We start from the raw sequence: 16,324 nt of genomic DNA on the forward strand, positions 1-16,324 counted from the left end.
GGTCCAGACACAGCAGGTGCCCTAGCAGACACTGCCCAGGGCTCCGACGGGGCAGACAGTGTGGGGTCCCGCAGGGGCAGGCTGGATGGCCCACAGGGTTCCTCAGGGTGACAGTAAGCAAGAGATGAGCAAACTAGGGGACGCCAGAAACCGTGCAGTGAGTGGCAGCAGCGCTGGTTGGGACTTGAGTAGCCTTTCTTGGGTTCATAAACGTCAGCGTAAACGTAGCCCAATAAAAAGGACAGAACGGAAAGGAAGCCTTTAGGTTCATCAATGTTAACTAGCTCTTCCATTCTTTTGCGCAACAGTACATTTTTAAAAACGTTTTTTGAGAATTTATACTTAAATTTATACCTAGTGGTAAGAAAAGCAGCTAACCTCTTCTCACTGCATTTTGATCAAGACCAGAAACATCCACATTCGGTCCTGCACTGTGGATTGTTCTCCCGGGCTGGCTGGCCACGCATGGGGCACGGCTGTGGCCTCGCTGTCCCCGCACGCCTGCTGACAGGCCCTGGGCTGCCCGTCCCTTCTGTGCTGAGAGCAGCAGGACTCCTGCTTAGCCACGTGCACGACGAGCTCGGGTCTGCTGTGAGGGACGCTAAGCTCTTTCTCCGCTCGTCTAACAGAGCAGACGCACGGTGCTTCTGCCCATCACTTCTTGGATTGACTGTGTTCCCGGGATTGGGCTGCAGTCATGGACTCGGTGCCAGGGCGGGGGCCCGGCATGGTGTGCTGGCCGAGCCTGACTCACCTGGGGGCTGCTTTCCTCTTGCTGCTTTGGTGTCAGAGCCTCGCAGGTGCCATGGGAATGCCGGTCAGGTCGCCTGATTTCTGCCTCTTGACCAAGCGAGTCCCCACGGCATGCACCCGCCCCTCCCGAAGGAAGCCCTTCCGGTTAGACCAGCCCTTGCCTCGCCACAGACGCGTGCCGGCCCCGTGGACCAGGCTGTCCATGAACCTCGAGCCTGGCAGGAACGGAGCAAAAGGAAGGGATGCCCTCCACGTTGCTGAATTACTAGCTGTGGTTTTCCACACTCTTGTAGTTTGGGGACATTCACGATGCCCTGACACCCTCCCTCCACATGGAGCTGATGCCTGTGCCCCGGTGGGGGGCCTCTTTTCTTAAGTCATAGTTTATATTGAAATGAGCTGGACACGACGTAACTTTGAAAAGTCCAGTGGAATCAACTGCTGCATCCCACCCTGACTTCCATGGGTTTCAGGACATACATGCAGGAGGAAGTTCTGTGACGGGGAGGAAGTTCTGTGACGGGACCCTCAGAGTTGTCACATAATTCCATGCCACTCTCTCTGTCAGTTGGATAGATTTTAAATTTACAGTCCACACACTGTCAACAAAAGGTAGCAGAAATTGTCTTAGGTTACAGGTAAAAACAACAATTAAAGCCACACAACAGCCATCAAGGCATTGGTATAAAGCGAGATAACGTTTAAGGACCAGTTTGTCCCCACCATGCGTATGAATACCCGCTGTCTGAGAACCAGGCGTGACGGACAGAAATCGCCTGGCTGGGACTTGGGCCCCTGCCTCCGGCCTTGCCCACTCTCCTGACCTCTGCTCCCCCTTGCAGCTTCCTGGTCAGCTTCATGGTGGACGCCCGCGGGGGCGCCATGCGCGGCTGCAGACACCACGGGCTCCGCATCATCATCCCGCCGAGGAAGTGCACGGCCCCCACACGGGTCACCTGCCGCCTGGTGAAACGCCACCGCCTGGCGACCATGCCCCCGATGGTGGAGGGAGAAGGCCTGGCCAGCCGCCTGATCGAAGTCGGACCCTCTGGCGCGCAGTTCCTGGGGTAAGGGTCTCTGCTAAGCCTCCCACTTAGTCGCCCGTGCGCTGGTATCTCGCCCGGCGCCCCTGGGACGGATGCACAAAGGTACGTCCAGTGCTTTGAACGAAGATTGACCCGTGACATTTTTTAAATCTATTTTTATTGACTTCAGAGAGGAAGGGAGAGGGAGCAAGAGAGGGAAATATCAATGATGAGAGAGAATCGTGGACCGGCTGCCTCCTGCAGGCCCCGCACTGGGGATGGAGCCCACAACCCGGGCATGTGCCCTGACCGGGAATCAAACAGTGACCTCCTGGTTCCTAGGTCCACGCTCAACCACTGAGCAACACCGGCCGGGCTCCTGTGACATTTAAGTAGCACTGATGCTGCCCCCCTCCCCACACCTCTTCCTTTGTGAGCATCCGTGAGCTCAGCAGGCAGGTGACCCTCTCTCTCTGGATGCGATCACAGCTGCTAGGCTCCCAGTGCGAATCATGTTTGCAGCCAATGGTAGGTATTGTTTTTCCCTGACACTGAAGTGGCAGAGTCCTAAGAAAAACCCTCCTCTCTTCCAAACATGGACTCGAGGTCCCGCGTCCTGAGAACCGTCTGCACTTGGGGAGAGGTGTGGCCAGGAGGCGGTGTGTGGTTTGCCTTCTCTGCTCCCAAACTGCTACCGTGAGGCTTACGCTCACACTGGCCGCCTGTCTGGTCACAGTTTTCCTTAAGGCAAAGTCCGGGCTCGCTGCCGCCAGCCTCATTTCAGCAATTTTGAGCAGAAATTAGCATTTCTTTCTTTTGTGTGCTTGAGCGGCTGCTACCATATTGAGTGGTATTTCAACAAGCCGAGAAATGCGTGGCTTCTGCTGAAAACCGACCAAAGGATGAGGTGGTGGAGGGGGACAAGTTTCAAAATGTTTTGAAACAAATCAGTGGTGTTTAAGCCTCCTCATAGCAAGTCTTTGTGCTTGAATGTGGGGCCCACAACCCGTTGCCCGGGAGCTTCTGTTCTGCTGGCGTCACACTGGGAGAGCTGCTCGCTAGAACTAGGGATCGGCCTAAAGTCTCGTAACTTGGAGGAAGCTGTTCACAGGTTGCTCCAAACTGCGTTCACGCCGGAGGGGGCGTGTCCGTATTCCCGGTTCTAGAAGCCGCCTTCCGCATCCCTCAGGCCAACCTGAGACCCAGGAGTCTGGGGGCTCTGGGTGGGGCACATCCCGACCCTTTCCCCCTGTCGCAGGTGCCCCCCTCCCTCACGCTCAGGCCACCTGAGCTGTGTGACAGTCTCCACATCTGAGCAGGAATATCCGTGGAAGCACCGGCCTCTGCACAGTCCGAGCTTTCATGACATTCCAGCAGCCTGGGCAGCGTATTTCTCCTTCCATGGCTCGCGCCCTGGCAGGACCTCACCAGGGAGAGGTCGTCCCCGCGTGCCGCCCCCTGCCTCCATTGGGCACGCTGGGCGTCAGTGCCTCCCTCCCTGTGGCCAATGGAGGGGACAGAACCAAAGCAGACCTCCCGGTGGCTGAGCGGGCGGTGCGGGGTGGACGCCGCCCCTGAAGCTCACTGTCTTCTCTCTCTCACTGCTGCTTGGATGTGCTCAGTAAACTCCACCTGCCAGCGGCTCCCCCCCCACTTAACGAGGGAGAAAGCTTGGTCAGCCGCATCCTCCAGCTGGGGCCTCCTGGAACCAAGTTCCTTGGGTAGGAGCGACTTAAACCAACCGATGGCTGCTGGCCCCATTCTCCTCCTCCTGCAATATGATTTCTCTTTTTGTCATTGTGCCCGTGACATGTCCCTCTCTATGATTTATACTCTGTACCAACTCTCTAGTGGACCATTTCTGACCCTGTGGTATGTGACTTTTGTTTCGAGTGATGTTTTTATACCTTTCCCCTTAAAGTGCTGTGACCTTCATTTTCGTTTAAAGCATGAGATCTGCCTAGTCGTACTCTGTGCTAGTCGCGGTGTTGTGATGGGAAACTTGGAGTCTGTCTCAAAGCAACCTGGACCGGAGACCCAGAGCCTCCACGACTCTTGAGAGTGGCTGTGCCCTGGGAGCGAGGGCCGTGCATGCTCGGAGCTGAGCCCAGTAGGCATCGCCCATGCTGTTGGGGGCTCGGCGAGGGCCGCCCTGTGCGATGCCTACTGCGCCCTCGAATGGGGGGAGCCTCGGCAGGCCCCGCATGCATATCTGCGTCGTTCCCACGCAGTCGGCTCCTCTGACATCTCATGTAGACTCATCAGCTCACACAGCACCAAGCCCCCCCTCTCCAGCCATTGTCGTGTCGCACCTCGCTGAGAACGTCCCAGGAGGTCGGTGCACGTCGTAGACATGCATGTCCATTTCTTTACGTTTCTCCGAGGAGAAGTTCCAGGTGCCACCTGCACTCGGAGACACCGGGCTCCGGGGAGCAGCGTGTCCCGGGACGGGAGCCCTGAGGTGGAGTGCTACTGCGCAGCCAGCCGCTAGCCCCGTCCCCATCCCCGTCCCCAGAGAGAGGCCTCCAGGTCACTTTGCAACAGACGGTGGGGCGCGTGGCGTGTGGCTGCTGCGCCCACACCGCGTGCTCTGCTTGCCGCAGGCCCGTCATCGTGGAGATCCCGCACTTCGCTGCCCTGCGAGGGAAGGAGCGGGAGCTGGTGGTGCTGCGCAGCGAGAACGGGGACAGCTGGAAGGAGCACTGCTGCGAGCACACGGAGGACGAGCTCAACGAGATCCTCAACGGCATGGACGAGGGTGCGTGGGCGCCTCCTGAGGACCCGGGGCTGCACGTGTGTGCGCACGTGTGCACATGTCTGCTTGTGCGTGTGCACGGTGTGTGTGCGCTGTGTGATGCGTGCACGTGTGCGCAAGCGTCTGTGTGTGGTTCTGGCCCAGCAGGTACCAGTGTGGCCGGTGACGATGAGCCGGCGCACAGTGCGTTTGCCTGGTCTCCTGTTGTGACTCAGGAAAAGAAAACGCCAGTCCCAGTGACCCTGTTGGTCTAGATTTCCTCGGTTAAGCTGGTCTGGCTTTCCGTCCTGCCCTACGGCTGTGCACTAAGTTTGTGAAAAGCCTGTGACCCCTCCAGCTGATGGTGGGGGACATGTTGGGCAAGTTCCTGGTTTCAGGGGAATTCAAACCCTGGATTCACGATCATCCATTGTGGCCCTTTTCCATACGCACAGTGCTTCTCAGAGAACCCCCCCCCCCCCCGGAGTGACCCCGCAAACCATCCTGGCAGGACAGGAGGGCGCGTCTCTTCTTACAACATAGAAACTGGGTCTTGAGCCAATGTTGATGTTGGCAGAGGAGAGCCTGCGGGACCGTTTCCTCTGCAGCTGGTGGGAGTGGAGTAAACCAGGGAGAGCCCCGCCCCCACCCACCCCGAGGCCACAGGCCCCGCAGAGGGACCGGGCGCTGCTCTGGTGGAAGCGCTGCTGCCCCGAGGAGGCGCTGACCTGGACCTGTGCGCTGTCATCCGCAGTGCTGGACAGCGCTGAGGACCTGGACCGTAAGCGCATCTGCCGCATCGTCACGCGTGACTTCCCGCAGTACTTCGCCGTGGTATCCCGTGTCAAGCAGGACAGCCACCTGATCGGACCCGAGGGCGGTGTGCTGAGCAGCACAGTGGTCCCGCAGGTGCAGGCGGTGTTCCCCGAGGGTGCGCTGACCAAGCGGATCCGCGTGGGCCTGCAGGTGCGGTGCTGGGCGCGTGCGTGGCCAGGGGCACCTTGGGAGGAGGGGACTGGCTGTGGGAACGGGGCGGGCCCACACAGACATGGTCACGTCGCACTGGAGAGCAGGGGCTGCCACAGCACACAGTAGGTCTCTTGCAGGAGGGCTGAGTACCTGCTACCTCAGTCCTATGCTGGAAGCTACTGTGCTGATGATGAGACAAAAAGTGCTTTCAAAGATACTGACGTGAAGCACGGTCTGGTGCTCACTCTCTGCTTTCCTTGGAAAAGGCGCAGCCTATGCACGGCGAGCTGGTCAGGAAGATCCTGGGGAACAAAGCGACCTTCAGCCCGATCGTCACCTTGGAGCCCAGACGGAGGAAGTTCCACAAGCCCATCACCATGACCATCCCCATCCCCGAGGCCGCCAGCGACGTCATGCTGAACGGTTTTGGGGGAGGTAATCCGACCTTGAGACTCCTGTGCAGCATCACAGGTGAGGCGCCCGTGCGGTGTGAGTAGAAAGCTCTGGAAGGAGAAACCTACACGGTTGTCAGTGTTAGCGCTTTGTCATGAGGTGCCTGCAGGGCCCGTGCGGATTCAGGAGGAGCCTCCCCAGTAGGGAGCAGAAGGTGGCAGGCCAGGCGTGAGCCACCTGCCGGTACAGCCGCAGGCCCCTGGGAAGCACTCACGGTCGTCTCTGCCTCGCGGCCCTGTGCCCGCACTTAGCCCCGTCCCCCTGAAAAGGAAGCCAGGCTCCGAGAACTGTGACTCCCGAGACCGTACCACAGGCTTGTGCAGAGAGGGGTTCCAACCCAAGCCCGCACACCTGTCGGCCTTCACCAGAGACCTCGTCGTCCACCTGCTGAAAACCATCGTCCTGCACCGTTGCCCCCGCAGCTCAGACCTGACCTCTGTGTGGGAGTCGGGTCTGTCATCACGGACCTGTGGGGCAGCCTTGAGAAAACAGAGTGAAGGTTTTTCAAGATTCACTGAACACGGTCTTTTCCTTTGGAAGTTGTGTTAGTGTTCAGACAGCTACCAACCTCCAGGGAGACACTCCCAGCTCTTGGTTGTCTCGCCCCCTTCGCAGAGTGGGAGGTAGAAAGCTCACAGGCATCGTTTGGCGGGAAACGCCCCCCTTTCACAGCACCGCGTGCTCCTGGGCTCAGCCACGCCCGCCCGTGCTCGGGTCAGCTGCCCTGCTCGCCCGCCCGCCCGGGGGGGTGAGGAAGTTCTCCCCTCCCCTCGTGTTGGCAGTTGTGTTCTCCCTTTATCTTGCTCTCTCTCCAGTTCTCCCTCCTCATTAATGCTTTTCTATATGCACCATGACAAGCCATGGAGCTTGCCCCATACGTTTAATAAAATGCAAACTACGTGGACTAGCAGGGACGCAGGGGGTCACGACCTGGTTCCCGCCCCACATTCCTGGGTGCGTTTCCCATGGTTTTTAGTCCCTGTGCATACAATTAGCCCTCTGTCACGTGAGACGCAGGGTGTGGAGGTGAAACAGGTGAGGTGTAACGGGCAGGCATGCCCATCCCTGGCCAGGGGTCAAGCGAGGGACCATGTGGCCGAGGCGCCATCGACCTGATTAGGCCTTCCTTGGGCCTTCGTCCACCTGTCCATCAGCCTGCAGTGTTCATTAAGCTGTTCATGTCTCCCAAGTACTTTTTACAACCTTCCATTGCAAACGGAGAGAATTTTTTCTCTTATGAAAATAATTGTATAAAGCATGAAGTTCAGGAACAAAAAGCTACCTGAATTTTTTCATTATTTTAACAAAGCCTTCAACTCCTTGGTCAGTTAAAGGATCTTTTAAATGCATCCACCCTGTACAAATCAAATTGATCTTCAGGGCCTACCAACTACAGTAACAGCCTCAGGGAGTCAGGTCGAGGGCAGAACACCTAGACATTTGAAGCAGCGACTCCAATAACCTTTAAGCTCATTCCTGGGAGGTGCTGTCAGCGCTGCTTCTCAGTGTGGCCTTTCAGCTTCCGCGGCCAAGCGCAGGGAACCACAGACGCACTTGACGATCAGAGGCTGAGCGCTGCCTAATTTTCAACAATCCTATTGTTTCAGGCGGGACCACTCCTGCACAGTGGGAAGACATCACAGGAACCACGCCGTTAAATTTTGTCAATGAGTGTGCTTCCTTCACCACCAACGTGTCTGCCAGGTACGTCCAGCCCTCAGACCAGCCCGAGGCCACACGGGCCCCCCGCCAGGGATTTTGCTTTTCCTTTTGTCTCTATGTTCTTTAAAGTGAGTTTTTCTGGTTGGTTTTAAATACAATCTGTATTAACTTTCGTATTTTAAACTGGGCCTGCTTGCCAGCAAAGTGAATAGTGATGGTACAGTAACAAAGCTCAGCCAGTCGGGTTGGAATCTCAGGACAGTAAGTGATTGGCAGCTCTGCCTGTGGGGCCTGCCTCCCGTGGCGGCCACCAGCGATGGGTCCAGTCCCAGAGGCCTGGGGGTGCTAGATGCCCTGCTGTCCAGCGCATCCTGAGCTGCTTCCCAGCAGAATATCAGGGGGTCCGAGAGCACATGCGTGTGCAGTGGGTTCGAGGTCTAGGTGACCAGGGGGCCTGACCGTGTGTGTCTGTGTCTCGCGTCCTCACTGCGCGGACACTGTCCACTCTTGTTTCATGTGCTCACTCCGTTTACCATCAGCTCCCGTGTGTGACTGGCAGGGGAGTGCTGGGCGCTTTCCCACGCATTTGATTTCCTCACTACAGGGACTTGGTACTGTGTCCACTTTACAGATGGGAAAACAGGCTGAGAGGGTTAGAGCTTAAACTCCTGTTCAGGGGACAGAGCAGAAGGGCACACATGGGCAGCAGCTGGGGTGCTGGCCCCGCTGTCGCTCCAGAGATGACAAGTGCTGAGGAGAGGGTTACCGGGCCCTGCCGGGTGCAGGGGCTGTGCACGTCGGGGCAGAGAGGGCGCCCGAGGGAGCCTGGCAGGCAAGAGAGAGGACCATGGACAAGACACAGCAGGGTGGGGGCGAGCAGCAGACATCTGAGGTCGGAGGTCAGACCAGAGTGCCACGTGGCTGCGGCAGTGCTGAGGGGGGCCTGCTCGGGAGGCCAGGCAGCCCCTGTGTCCCATGTTCCCCATTTCACCCCCCGACGACGGAGGGAGCAGTGAGCACCGTGAGTGAGGACGGGGATGCCGAGCACCGCCAGGAGCCAGCGGCTGAGCTGGACCCTGAGAGCGTGACGCTGCAGGAAGTAGCCGGACGTTCGCACGTGCGAGGTCCCCAGAATAGGCGAGTGCGCGGAGACGGGGCAGTTAGCAGTCAGGGTTTGGGGGACCCTTGTTCTGTTTGGGAGGACGGAAAGTGGCAGAAATGGTCAGTGATGGCAGCCCAGGGCTGTAAGTGTAATAATGCCAATGTGTGTACACTTAGGTGGGGCTAGCATGGCAAGTTTTATGTTATGTGTACCTCATCAAACGCTAATAAAAAGGGGAGAGGTGGACGAGGGACAGGAAGGAACCGGTGACGAGGGAAAGGGAACCTCAGGGGCGTGGAAAGATGGCGGGAAGTAGTCGAGGGAAGGAGCCAGTAATAGGCGGAGCGAGGTTTCAGGGCGACAGGATGTGGATAACACTTTGCATCTGGCGGCCTCAGCTTTCTCGGCGGAATGGTCCCTCCTCAGGGGTGGTGCGGGGGGTGGGGGTCGGGGAACACTGGGCGGGCTCAGCAACCTCAGTGCCCTGAGCAGTGACACTGAGGGGACATGGCCAGGCCATGTCACAGGCCCCATGAGGCCACCAGCCAGGAAGGAGCACAGAGCAGTGACTTCCTCTGGGAGCCACGCCCAACAACCCCCGCGAGTTCTGCCGAGAAAGCAGGTTTCCAAACGGTTGGATTGATCCACCTCGGTGGCGGGAGTTTTGGAAAAGAGTAACTCGATGAAACGCTGGGCAGAGTTTATTGAGAAGAGTTTCAGGATATGAGAGGAAGATTGGGGACGTCAAGGGGAACAGGGCTCCCCCATGAGGACCCATTGCGATGACCCCAGGCTCCCTCCATGGACGGTGCTGGGACTCGGGCAAATTTCAGAAGCTGGACCCTGGGAAGCGTTTCCAAGGAAGAAAAGCACAAATATGGGTCCAGTGGTTGGCGGTGCACACCTGGTCCTCAGTGCCCCCCTGCTCGCTCTGCCCACCGGCTCATCGTCTCCCGCTTCTCTGTTTCCAGGAAGCACTTAATGACTTTGCTCATATTGAAGGAACTGAGGGTTTTTTTCAACTGGTGTCCAATTTTTTTAAAAGATTTTTAAAAATTTGTTTTAATTGATTTCATAGAGGAGGGGGGAGAGAGAGAGAGAGAGAGAGAGAGAGAGAGAGAATGAATCATCATGATGAGAGAATCATTGATCGGCTGCCTCCTGCACGCCCCCTACCAGGGATGGAGCCCAAAAACCTGGGCACATGCCCTGACCAGGAATTGAACTGTGACCTGGTTCACAGGTTGACGCTGATGCTCAGCCACTGAGCCACGCCGGCCAGGCTGCTGTCCATTGGTTTGGACGCCTGACCCAAAATCCTTTGCAGGTTCTGGCTGATCGACTGTCGGCAAACCCAGGAGTCCGTCGCCTTCGCCTCCCAGGTGTACAGGGAGATCATCTGCGTGCCGTACATGGCCAAGTTCGTGGTGTTCGCCAAATCGCACGACCCCATCGAGGCGCGGCTGCGGTGCTTCTGCATGACTGACGACAAGGTGGACAAGACCCTGGAGCAGCAGGAGCACTTCGCGGAGGTGGCCCGCAGCCGGGACGTGGAGGTGCGGGTTCCAAAGCAACGCATGACACGTCGTCTATGCCGTTCTTCTTAGATTACACGTAAAGTAGTGGTTAGTAAATAGGACCGCACGTTAAAAAAAGACCAGTCCTCATCCTGGTCAGTTAGAAGGTCAAGGTCCAACACGAGCTCTTCCTAGTCCGTCTGGGCCAGTCCTGTCAGGATCGTCTCAGCCTCCATCCTGAGAGGAGGAGGGAAAGGGCTCTCTTACGGAGCAATCATGGGGGAGGAGGACTCAGCCATGAACACTTGGAGTGCGGGAAACGAGTTAAGTCGGCTCGCGTGAATTGCGCGTACTCCGCGGGAGCCGTCTTTAACTCGGTTCATATAGATTTGCGGTGGAGTGCGGGAAACGTGTAAACTCGGGCCGATTGTAACTGCGTATTACCAAATATTTGTTTGTAATCCACCCTTTTGGTGGATGGAACAAAACCAAAAGACAGAGCCATCTTATATTTTGGCGGGAAATTCACCCGCACTCCAAGTGTTAAGTGTGTCAGCGGCGGCAGCAGTGGAGAAGGCTTGTCTTTCCTCATTTGGAGTAACTTGCAGTGGTGAGGACAGCAGTCAGGAAGGGCACCCTCAGTGTCAGTGTGGACGTGAGCTGCCCAGGCCTCTGCGTCACTCCTGCTGATTTCAGGCTTCGTCATCGGCGTGGGTGTGGACGGTGAGGTCAAGTAGTGTGACTCATTGGATGTAAAAACGACCCGATCAGAAGATGGACTCCAGGAGTTAAAGCTCTGCCAGTTTGGGGGTAATGTTAGAAACAAGGGCGTCAGCATTAGAGGCCACCACACCTGCAGGTCCCCCAAGGACATGCTTTGTCCCCGGGGGGACAAGACATAGCAACTGAGTGATGGTTGTGGGTAGGTCTTAACATTCCAACAGGGATCCCCAGTCCTTTATGTAAATAACAGGTAATGACTGCACTTACTCTAGTCTGTGCTGCTTGCTCTGCCTCACCAGGTGCTGGAAGGAAAGCCCATCTACGTTGATTGCTTTGGCAATCTCGTGCCATTGACCAAGAGTGGCCAGCATCACATATTCAGTTTTTTTGCCTTTAAAGAAAACAGACTTCCTCTCTTTGTCAAGGTAACTATCTATATGGAATTTTTACGCACATTTGTTCTACATCAAGTAAGGTTTAACTTCCTTTAGAAGGAGAGAATATTTGCTTTTCAGTCATTTTCAGCAATTATTTAAACCATATTTGTAAAATGTTAAAGTTCTAGAAAACCAACCATTTTCATTTTTGAAGTTCAAATTCAATTTCAAGACTATGTTTAAGGACAGCCAATTCATTAATTAGAAAAACTGGCTTTTTCAATTTTTTTTAAAAAATAAATATATTTTATTGATTTTTTACAGAGAGGAAGGGAGAGAGATAGAGAGTTAGAAACATCAATGAGCGAGAAACATCGATCAGCTGCCTCCTGCACATCTCCCACCGGGGATCTGCCCGCAACCAAGTTATCGAACCTGGGACCTTTCAGTTCACAGGCTGACGCTCTATCCACTGAGCCAAACCGGTTTTGGCACTTTTTCAAATTTTAAAGGAAAGCCTCTCTCTTTTTAAATGTTGTTCCTTTTAAATATTTGTGCTTAAGTGATTTAAATGTGTGAATTTCACCAGTGAGGAGAGCAAAGGACTCTCCAAAGGCCTAGGAGCCCACTCAGCGTAAAGTGAGATGACCCCAGGCAGCGCTCTCGCCGGGCCTCCTTCCACAGTCGCTCAGCAGCCACTCCGGAGGCACCTCAGTGCACACGAGCTCCCTGTCTGTTTCAGACCGTTCATCCTGCGCAGAGTTTGGCGATGATCATTACATCTCCCCCAGATCCCACGCCTAAGGAGGGACAAGCACGTATAAATGAGAGGCTTGTGAAGTAGGAAGGAAGTAATTCCGTTCCGCACCGTCTCTCGCCACTCACTGTCCCGTTGCCCACAAGCACTGCACTTCTCTGGAGGCCCCGATGCCCCGCCCACACAGGACAGGACAGCACTGGGCTCCCTCGCTTTTCCCAGTCCAGCCTCAGGCGACTGATTCCCAAGCAGTTCATCATCTCTTACCCTTTTATTACCAAACCCCTCATGGTTTCTCCCAGCACAAATCTGTTCAGCTGCTTAATGTTTTTAAAATATTTTTTTACTGATTTCAGAGGGGAAGGGGGAGAGAGAGAGAGAGATGGAAACATCAATGATGAGAGAGAATCATTGATCAGCTGCCTCCTGCACGCCCCTTACTGAGGATGGAGCATGAAACCCAGGCATGTTCCCTGACCCGGAATTGAACCTCCTGGTTCATAGGTCGATGCTCAACCACTGAGCCACTCAGGCTGGGCAACCTGCTTAATTTTTTAGATCGATTGAGTTCTCCCAAGATCTCTGCCGAGCCTCTCATGGTGCCATTGCTGGTCACCAGTTTTGCCTGATGAAAGCTGTCCTACAGGCCACTCCATGGAGCAGTAACTGCTGAGGGCGGCAGAGCCACTGAACACAAACGGCTGTGTGATTGACTAATATTTGATACCATTGCTGTGTAAGCACCATTTATAAACAACCCCATACAAAAATGGGTAGAGGACCTGAATAGACATTTCTCCGAGGAAGGTGTTAGGTGGCCAGTAAGCCCATGAAAAGATGCTCAGCAAAGTCATATTCCAGCCACAGTGAGATCCTGCTCCGAACCCATGGGAATAGCTGTTACCCAAACAACGGAAACTGGTGTTGGTGAGGCCGAGTGAGAACGGGGGCCGATGCATTGCTGGTGGGAAGTCACACGGTGCAGCCCCTGGGAAACAGTGCGCAGTGCTCAGCGTGAGACCACGGCGACCGCAGGTCCAGGGATTGGACTCCTCGGTCTAGGCCCCAAAGGTCTGAGGCAGGCACTCGGTTACTTTCCCGCTGATGTCACGAAAGCATTATTCACCCAAACATGGAAACATCTCGAATATCCATTTGCAGATGAATGGATAGGCCAAGAGTGGTCTGTACACACCATGGAATGTTATTCAGCCTTAAAAGGCAATGAAATTCTGACACATGCTACAACACGGATGGGCCTCGAAGACATATGTTGAGTGAAATTAACCAGGCACAAAGGACAGACATGGTCTGAGTCCATCTCTCCGAGGTCCCAGAGGAGGCAAGTGTAGAGGCAGGTGGAAGCGAGTCCCCGGGGGCCGGGCAGAGGAGGTGGGCAGTCCCGGGGGCAGGGGCAGAGTTGGTACTTGGGATGGTCAACATGCTGCAAAGGAGTGACGATTGCACAGCTGGGTGAGCGCCTGACGCCACTGACTGTACACTGAAACACGGTGAGGGAAAAGGTGAATTTTGTTATGTCTGTTTTACCACAATTTTTTAAAAAGCTGGATGATTTTTAAAAAAACAATTGTAAGTTGTAAAAGGACAGGGAGAAAGGAGCAGCCTCGAACCCTTACTCGGCATTCTCAAATGCATTGTCTGTCCCCCAGTTCTTTGGGGAATCATCTCCTTAAAGAAGCCACATGCGTCCTGTGTGGTGACACACGTGCCTTTCTTGTCCAAGGTACGAGACACGACTCAGGAGCCGTGCGGACGACTATCATTTATGAAGGAGCCGAAGTCCACGCGAGGCCTGGTGCACCAGGCCATCTGCAACTTGAACATCACCCTGCCTGTCTACATCAAGGTATCGCAGAGGCGCTGCGTGCGGCTCGGGGGTGGGGGTGGGGGGCGTTGGTATCTGCAATCCAGGACCGTGTACAGCAGGGGCATCGCATGCTACACAGGGAGCAGTCATTTTGGATTCCCTGTCAATCCGTGAGTTTCCATGGAAGTCAGAACAAAAGAAGCTCCACCTTATTTCCTATCCAGTTCATTGTGATGAAAAATTTCTATGAACGCATATTGGATACAGAAGACAGAAATGTTTAATTTAAGATTTAACTTTTTGGACTAGTTTTTAAAAACCAAATAACTGACTTCATCTTCATTATTGCTGTTGTGTGCCCTCCTGGGACCATGCTGGGGCCTCTGGTACCCAAACCTGTTGGGCCATTAGCTGTGGCTCTCCACCAGCTCATAGGTGGGTTCTAAATACCACATGCAGAGCAACCTCATGGCATTGCGTCTTGTTGCTAAAATAATTACTGTTCAGTTTATTTATATTTTTTAAATATATTTTTTATTGATTTCAGAGAGGAAGGGAGAGGGAGAGAGAGAGAGAAACATCCATGATGAGAAAGAATCATCAATCGGCTGCCTCTTGCACACCCCACACTAGAGATCAAGCCCACAACCTGGGCATGTGCCCTGACTGGGAGTCGAACTGTGACCTCCTGGTTCATAGGTCAACCGTGAGCCACGCCAGTCAGGCATTACCTGTTCATTTTATAACTGTAATATCTTGGGAGTATCAAATTAATTTTTCAACTATTTTAACATGATTAGTATACAAAATATTTCCATGTTCCAAGGAGCAGATTTGAAACATTGTTGCAAAGGAAACATTCATTCATTCCTGCCCCCGGTCCAGCTACATCTGGGTATAACTCTCCAGGCAGGCCTCTTCCTGATGCAGATGGTCTGTGATTTCTCCTGCTTATACAGAAAAATTCTTGATTACTCTATCAAGCCAAGGAAGACAGCTGAATGAATTATATGTTGGGGATAACTTTTTTAATTTAAAAATATTTTAACCAGTAGCCCTTCCTCATGGGAAGCCCACCCAGCCATGCCCAGTAGGCTGCGGCCTCTTGTCAGGCAGTGTGTCCGAGAGGTGGGGACAGGGTGCAGTGGGGTGAGCCCTGGCGGAGGGAAATACGTTTAAAGTTCTACATTGGACTCCACAAAACAAGCACTTCCTAGACTGCTTTTTACCCGCCGTCTGGTTTCCTTAACGAATGATTCCTGTAAACAGAGATCAGTCACGTAGAAAAGCTCACGGCATCATGTGCAGCATTGCAGCTCCTTATTTGATAAAAATCAATCAATCTTATTTTCCTGTGAAGATAATGAGCTGTGGCTCTGAGTTCAGTGAGCCTTCAGTGTGCCGTGAAGAAAGCATTGGCTTTATTTATTTTAATATTTTTATTGATTTTTTAGAGAGAGAGGCAAGGAGAGAAAGAAATATCTATTGGCTGCCTCCTGCATGCCCCGACCGGAATGGAACCTGCAACCTTTTGGTGCACAGGACGCCGCCCCACCACCTGAGCCACGGCCAGGGCTCGCTCACCTGTTGTCACATTGTCCGGGGCAGACGCGGTGTTGATGCTGTGACGGTCCAGGGCGGCTTCCTGTTCAGTCATAACGCAAAACAAAAGTATAAAGAGCCAGACAGCTGGGCATCAGAATCTACTGGTGTTTATAGCCCTAGAACTCCGACATGCTGCCCGTGGGCCAGGACGATACTCGCCACACGCTGCTTTGTGGCTCTCAGCCTGGCCAGCCAGCACCGTGCCCGCCAACCCATTAAAGGTCCAACTTTGAGGCTGCCGGCGACCTAGCATCTGAAATGAGTATCTTCATAATTTAGGTTCCTTTGTGTCTCGAGTCACCAGACTTGTGAGTTTAAATCAACCCTTTTTAGCTTGTGCGCCTCTCCAGTGAACGGTTAGAAAATGTCAGAGTGCCCTGACTGAATGCCGGGCGGTTCTTAACCTTTCCTCCTAAACTCTCTGTTCTTTTCCATCCCGCGTGGTGCCTGGCGAAGGAGTCCGAGTCGGATCCGGAGCAGGAGGAAGAGGTAATTGTGTGACCCTGTCGCTGACCCATCAGAGCGCCGGTGCCCTGTGTTCTCGGGCCGCAGCCCACCACTCTGAGCCAGTGAGGACAGGCGCACTTCCCTGGAGAACGTTGCCCCGTCTTTGCCATGTACCTACTTCTCTACCCACCGCTGAGGCCACCCCGTCATCTCGGCGGCTCTCACAGGCTGGCTGGCAGAGACCCATCTCCTGGTCATATAGCCCGGGGCCCTTCCTCGCCTCTCACCGCAGGTCCCCTCAGCTGATGCCGCCCGCACGGACACTCCGGGACGTGTGCTTGGTATTGGTACACGTGTCCTTAGGTCCCAACA

At 54.6% G+C, this 16,324-nt stretch overlaps 1 protein-coding gene across 1 annotated transcript in view; it reads left to right on the forward strand.

Annotated features, from left to right (window-relative positions):
• The window catches only part of ANK2 (ankyrin 2), a 132,613-nt gene that overhangs the window by 93,770 nt on the left and 22,519 nt on the right, over positions 1–16,324 (forward strand). Inside the window, exons 35-43 of the mRNA XM_023746971.1 lie at positions 1,596–1,820; positions 4,382–4,536; positions 5,267–5,478; positions 5,748–5,952; positions 7,542–7,638; positions 10,026–10,254; positions 11,238–11,363; positions 13,817–13,939; positions 15,962–15,994. Coding sequence (XP_023602739.1) covers positions 1,596–1,820; positions 4,382–4,536; positions 5,267–5,478; positions 5,748–5,952; positions 7,542–7,638; positions 10,026–10,254; positions 11,238–11,363; positions 13,817–13,939; positions 15,962–15,994 — 1,405 coding nt within the window. The remainder of the gene's footprint in view (positions 1–1,595; positions 1,821–4,381; positions 4,537–5,266; positions 5,479–5,747; positions 5,953–7,541; positions 7,639–10,025; positions 10,255–11,237; positions 11,364–13,816; positions 13,940–15,961; positions 15,995–16,324) is intronic.

This window comes from Myotis lucifugus, unplaced genomic scaffold (genome assembly GCF_000147115.1).
Source record: "Myotis lucifugus unplaced genomic scaffold, Myoluc2.0 scaffold_775, whole genome shotgun sequence".
NCBI classification, from domain to species: Eukaryota; Metazoa; Chordata; class Mammalia; order Chiroptera; family Vespertilionidae; genus Myotis; species Myotis lucifugus.